The sequence below is a fragment of the Lepus europaeus genome, chromosome 3 (assembly GCF_033115175.1).
Source record: "Lepus europaeus isolate LE1 chromosome 3, mLepTim1.pri, whole genome shotgun sequence".
Classification (NCBI taxonomy): Eukaryota; Metazoa; Chordata; class Mammalia; order Lagomorpha; family Leporidae; genus Lepus; species Lepus europaeus.
This window is the reverse complement of record NC_084829.1, coordinates 74,557,456-74,564,024: the sequence shown is the minus strand read 5'-3', so window position 1 is coordinate 74,564,024 and position 6,569 is coordinate 74,557,456. Positions and strand designations below refer to the sequence as shown.

Here is a 6,569-nt window from a genome sequence, read left to right as displayed (position 1 = left end):
GTCCTCCGAACTCTGCCGCAATCCCGCATGCTTGACTGGGTGTGTTCTCACAACTCTTAATTTAAGAGGGTAACAGCAAACTCCTCCCAGAAGTGGCAGATTCTGCTCGGGGGCTGGGGAGTCTGAAGCGTGGCTGGCGCAAGCCACAGGTCCCCACCCCGCTAAAGCCAAACCTTACCGGGGGCAAGTTGCTTTCTCCTTTGCGTGTTCCTGCAGCCGAAATAAAAAGAGGAAAGACGTCCGCACCTGGTAACGTTCCTCTCCGTTTTCCACTCCATCATCAGTTTTCTCTAATCATTCCTAGTTTCCCCAAGGCAGCACAGGAAGAGTTTCCTGGCACACCCGCCACCTGCAACCGCGCTTTTGTTGCGTCCAGGCCAACGCCCCCACCTAGCGGCTTAAGCTCGCCTGCTTTGCTTTCCCTTCCTTTTCTGTGGTTTTGTGGCAAGCACTGCAGTTTGCAAAATAATTCTCTAGCTGGGCAGCTGATGTAGATTCCTGGAGTGCGAGAATTGGGGAGGGTCCCTTAAAATGTGCTGAAATTGGGCTTAAGTTTTCCGGAGAAGTGCGGGGTGGGGGCAGGGAAGGGAGAAGGAGAGGAGGTTGTGCTCTGGTCCTCTGGTTGGCTGCTGTAACCCAGACCGCATCCGGAGGACTTCCTTAGAGAGCTGCTACTAGTTAAAGGCGTGCCCTTGCTCTTAGTGTACCAATGTGATTGTTTTCCTCCTAACTCCTAAAGCCCTATGAAAACATATTCATTATTTACTTGCTTGTGTGTTCATTGTCTACCTGTCCCTTCAGAACCTAAACTGCTTGAAAAGTAAGGCTGAGTCTCCTATCCCAGTTGACCTCCATACTCTAAGTCCCTAGAAAATACCCAACATAGATCAGGAACTTCGGATTTTACCTGCCTGACAGGTTGAAAATCATGAAATAAGAGAATCTGAGTTTTGAGCTGTGTCATCCGGGGAGAAATGGCCTCCTTTCAAAGGATATCAGTTACTCTTCCTCTAAAACTGGGTGCATGGCTCAGATAATCTTTGGCTTTGAAATGGATTCTTCTTAAAATATTCTTGCCCTTAGCCTCAAATAAATTACCATGAAGTTTCTATTTACACATTCTACTGGCTCTAGAAATTCATAGTGGGGACCACGTTGTCCATTCTAAGTGCTTTTTTTTCCCCTTTAAACTATATTTGTATTTCCACTCTACATTCGTTTCTGATAGGGTTGGAGGAGAAGTTGAAGACAGGAGATTTGCTCAGAGTCGTGGAGCATGGGTACCAGTAGTGCTTGCTGAAGATTATGGTGGACATCCTGATGCATTTGTACAAGGCAAAGAAGACAAACCACGGATGCTGATGGTGACAGCGCCAGTGCCCGTTTTTTCTCTTTTTCTTTTTCTCTAAAATTCTGACACACTCCTTTGCACGCAATGAGAAGGAATGCGCTCCCTGGGAACTGGAAACTGTTTCCCAGAGGCACGGAACTGCTGAGTAGCTGGAGCGCGAGGGTGGAGCAGAAGCTCTGATTTCCTATAGAGTTCACTCTGTCTGTGATCCTTTGACATTTGTGCAAATAGCTTTTCCTCTTCCCACCCCCTCACAGTTAAGGGGTGGGGTTGAAATAAAAGCACACACTTCTAAAGCTATACACGAACAGCTAGGATTTTTTAATTGAATCAAGGATTAAGGATTACTTGAAGTAGAAAATGCACATATTGGTCATTTCCTTCTAAGGCGATCTTACTGGCGCCTCCTCCTTAACCTGGGTGTGGCCCTCCCTGCTGGGTAAGATTCCAGAGTAGAGAGCTCAGGCACTGGGGCTTGCTCCACTACCTGGTACTGGCCTTCCGAGGGGGTGGGCGGTGAGCAGAATCTAGGATGGGACGCCTGGGCTGAGCCTCAGACCTGGGCTAAAGGCGGGGGTCTGAATGCGGGAGCGCTAGCCAGCTCCGAAGCCCGCCTCGGCAAGAACAGGACGACTTCATCACCATCGCCAGCTAGAACTGCTGCTCCAGGGTGTTCGGGTCCGGAGAGGGACGAGGGGCTGGGAAACGGGGAGAGAAGGCGGTAGGACCCGGCGGGTGCTTCTTTGGCCGGGAAGGGAAAGGGGCGGGAGGAGAGGAGGGAGGGAGAGAGAAAAAGGCCAGGTGATGGGGAGCGGGCGTCTGCACTCGCCGCGCCACACGAGTTGCACGGCTCCAGCGGATCAGAACCGGTCTCTATAAAAGCAGCCCGTCGGCTCCGCGGTTCACCAGCTCCTCCCGGGCTGGCGCACGCCGGGTCCCTGCCGCTCCCTCAGACACCTGCCCCTTCCCCGCGTGCCGCACCAGGTCCCCCCAGACCCACGCGCCCAGCGGGATGGCTCCCAGCGGTGCCGGAGGGACCCAGGTGGCGACGGCGTTGGCGGCGGTGCGGCGCGACCAGCCGCAGCTCTAGCCTCCAAGTCCTCCCTCTTGCGACCTGGTCTCCGCGGGGCAGCTCGCTGAAGTGGCCAGTGCGTGAAACGAGAGGGAGGGCACAGCTCCAGCGTGCGAGGCAGCGCGGCTCCCAGACAACACCCCACTCAGCTAAGGCGGTCACCACCGCCGCAGGAAAGTGCCCCAGCTCGGGGCTTGCGGGGTTGGGGGCGGGAATGCAAGACCAGGGCTCCTCGCGGACCTCCAATCTTTGGCATCCGCCGCTGGGAAACTCTTGCGGGCGGGGTCTGCAGATCCTGGAGCGCCCGGGTTAGGAGACGCTCAGCCCCGAGCGACTGGGGTAAGCGACTCTGCCCCTCCACCCCCCAACTTGGTCTGGAGCAATACTTCGCTCTCATCTAATTTGACATCTCCAGAGAGCAGCGGCCGCAGCCTAGAGGAGCTGGGCTGGGTGGGATAGTCCTTAGCAACCGAGGGCCAGGACGGGGCGTGGAACTGAGCGACCTGAGACGCGGCTGCAGCGCCAGGCGCACTGGAAGTGCAGGGGACTCGCCCGCCTTCTTTGGCTGCCGCGCCCGTGCCCTCCGGTTTCAGGTAGAAACCTGGCGCAGGAGCAATTGAGGAACCCACGGAACTGACTAGCACGGAGAGACAAACCTGTGGTCTCCATGGTCCTTCCGCCCTCTGCTCTCTCTGTCGTCCGCTCCATGCCTAAGAGCTGCGCTCCGGAGCTGGGGCGAGGAGAGCCATGGAGGAACCCAGTGCTCCGTGCGCCCCACCGCTCGCGGGCTCCCAGATCGCAGTTCCTCAAGCCAACCTCTCCGCGGCTCACTCCCACAACTGCAGCGCCGAGGGCTACATTTACCAGGACTCCATCGCCCTGCCCTGGAAAGTCCTGCTGGTTTTGCTGCTGGCGCTCTTCACCTTGGCCACCACGCTCTCCAACGCCTTTGTGGTCGCCACCGTGTACCGCACCCGGAAGCTGCACACCCCGGCTAATTACCTGATCGCCTCCCTGGCGGTCACCGACTTGCTCGTGTCCATCCTGGTGATGCCCATCAGCACCATGTACACGGTCACCGGCCGCTGGACTCTGGGCCAGGTGATTTGCGACCTCTGGCTGTCGTCGGATATCACCTGTTGCACCGCTTCCATCATGCACCTGTGTGTCATCGCCCTGGACCGCTACTGGGCCATCACGGATGCTGTGGAGTACTCGGCTAAACGGACTCCCAAGAGGGCGGCGATCATGATCGCGCTGGTGTGGGTGTTCTCCATCTGTATCTCGCTGCCGCCCTTCTTCTGGCGTCAGGCCAAGGCCGAGGAAGAGGTGTCCGAGTGTTTGGTGAACACCGATCACGTTCTCTACACTGTCTACTCCACGGTGGGCGCTTTCTATTTACCCACCCTGCTCCTCATCGCCCTCTATGGTCGAATCTACGTGGAAGCCCGCTCCCGGATTTTGAAACAGACGCCCAACAGGACCGGCAAGCGCCTGACCAGAGCCCAGCTGATAACTGATTCCCCTGGGTCCACGACCTCCGTCACTTCAATTAACTCGCGGGCGCCCGACGTGCCCAGCGAATCCGGCTCTCCTGTGTATGTAAACCAAGTCAAAGTGCGAGTCTCCGATGCCCTGCTGGAAAAGAAGAAACTCATGGCCGCTAGGGAGCGCAAAGCCACCAAGACCCTGGGGATCATTCTGGGTGTGTTTATTGTGTGTTGGCTGCCCTTCTTCATCATCTCCTTGGTGATGCCTATCTGCAAGGATGCTTGCTGGTTCCACCAGGCCATCTTTGACTTTTTCACGTGGCTGGGCTATGTCAATTCGCTCATCAACCCCATCATCTATACCATGTCCAATGAGGACTTTAAACAAGCGTTCCATAAATTGATACGCTTTAAGTGCACAAGCTGACTTGACAGTTGTAATGGGGTCGCCTAAGCGACCTTTGGGGGACCAAGTTCGGTCTGGTTCCACAGGTAGGTCGAATCTTCTTTCGCTGTTACTGGGTCCGAGCAAGGCGTCTTCTCCTGGGCAAGGGCAATGGATCCTGAGAAGCCAGGATAGCCCAGCCCCAGAGCGCTGAAAGGAGAACTTTTCAAAGGAAATGTAGAGCTTCCTCCTCTCAAACAATGGGCTCAGCCAGATCCTGCGGCAGCCAATCACAGAGGGGGTTGCAACTTTTAAACATTGGTGATGTAAAAGGGGTCCCTGCCCTGCTTTGATATCCTGGATGGTGCCCTCTAGAATTCAGTGGTACTTGTAGTTGTTCTTTGAAGCTCGAGACAGATCTTCATACAGCCTGGCAGTACTTGAACTAGACGCTTAATACCCTGTGTTTTGGGGAAAACTCCGTGTCACAGCTTAATTTAAGAACAGTTGCTTTGACATCCTCCAGTCTTCAGTTTTTGCTTCTTTAAACTTGGTTGGAGAAACTTGTGGATTTGGTGCTTCAAACCCTATGTATGGCTTGGTTGGCACAGAGGAACCTCCTGGAAGAGTTAACAACAAAATTCCAATGCTAAGATCTCTATTTTTATTATAATTGAAGTCTATAGGGGTGGGAGGGTGGGGATGGGACAGGATGAGCATTAAACTGAGACTAAACACTTAGAATTGTTTGTTTTCTGCAGATTTGTAATTTTGAAATTCCCGTTTAGCATTTGTCAAACTCCAGCCCCAACAACTCAAACAAAACATTTTGTGTGCTAGTGCCAAAGTCTGCAGATTGCTTTCTCTTTTCTCCTAATTTCATGTCCCTGTCATTTTATACATTTAGATCCCCATAAATGGAGGGTATGATGGGTGACTCAGCCCAAACTGCTGCTATGTTTCTTATTAATGCAATCGGCTAACCCGATTACTGTTAGGTGTATACATTTCTTAACAAGAAAGGTATCTTTATTCCTTACCCAATTCAGTGATATGTGAAGGAGACTGATGAAACAGGAATGGTACTTATGCAATTATAGAATGGAGGAGGGCAATTGGAGGATGTATATTTTGACTTGTAAAAAATATTGTGAAATGCATGAGACTCTTTTCTGATAGTCATTTGCACTCTCCTTCCCATCTGTGATTCATTTGTGTGCTAACATAGAAAGTAACCAAGAGAATGAACTGCCTTCTCCAGAAATCTCTAGATGCAGTAAGAGTCCTAAAAATTACCATAAAAATTACCAAAAAAAAAAAAAAAGGAGGCAAAATACCCACCTCTTTTCTTTGATATTGATGTTCGGCAATAACAAAGATTATTAGAAAATGGCACACAAGAATTTTGAGAAAGCTAAATTGAGCCTGTTTTCTGCACAATTTACAGAACCACACCTCAGACTTACCAAACAATCCAAAAACTGGCTAACTTTAATCTTGGAAATTTGTCACTGATTTGACATGGATACAATATCCAGAATACTTTAAATTTACCAGTCTCTTCAAATTTCAATACTACTTAGTTGTTATTTCAAGTTTACTTTGAGTGTCCCCAATACAGGGTAAAATCTCACACTAAAAGGTTTTTAAAAATGCATTATGTTAATAAAAATCAGTAGCTCTAAATGATCATATGCACAAAAAATGTGTATGTGGAGCATTTAATATGCCAAAGAAGATTCATTCTCCTCTTCTCAGAGGGCTATCTGCAGTACAAATCTTTTGTCTGCAGATCTAAGTTGCCTTTGCAAAATGGATTCACTCCCTGCTTGAAGCTCCTCAGTCCAGACTGTCAGACAACAGACATATTGAGCTGAAGTACACTGCTTGCCTACTATGCAGACATTCACTCTGGGGTAAAGACTCTTGAAAATATACTATTCAAAAGTTCACATCTAAGCTCAGTGTAATAAAAAGGGGGGGGGGTGGGTAGGTGGGGAATTTTGGTCAGCATTTACAACTGTCACCAGAGTAAGATAAAATTTTAGGCATTAGATAATCCTACACTTCTGTTGGATCCCCAGATTTCTTAGTTTGCTTTTTGTGACATTTCTCCCATGGAGGAATGTACATATGGCATGGTATTTGTTTTCTATGTTGTTAATACGTTGGTCTTCGGTTTATACAGCTGTGTTTTCTTTGGGCCTAGAAGGCAAGTAAGTCAACTTCTCAGAACCTTAGGAGAAAAAATTAATTGAAACAGTCTCTTGC

At 50.5% G+C, this 6,569-nt stretch overlaps 1 protein-coding gene across 1 annotated transcript; it reads left to right on the top strand.

Annotated features, from left to right (window-relative positions):
- The first annotated feature begins 2,447 nt into the window (after positions 1 to 2,447).
- On the top strand, positions 2,448 to 4,971 carry HTR1B (5-hydroxytryptamine receptor 1B). The gene has a single exon (XM_062187582.1). It carries the CDS (start codon positions 3,171 to 3,173, stop codon positions 4,338 to 4,340), a length of 1,170 nt encoding a protein of 389 aa, XP_062043566.1. The 5' UTR covers positions 2,448 to 3,170; the 3' UTR covers positions 4,341 to 4,971.
- Positions 4,972 to 6,569: the final 1,598 nt, after the last annotated feature.

What these genes read in the sequence shown, in the direction of transcription:
- HTR1B (XM_062187582.1), top strand. Translation starts at nt 3,171, where the DNA reads ATGGAGGAACCCAGTGCTCCGTGCGCCCCACCGCTCGCGGGCTCCCAG.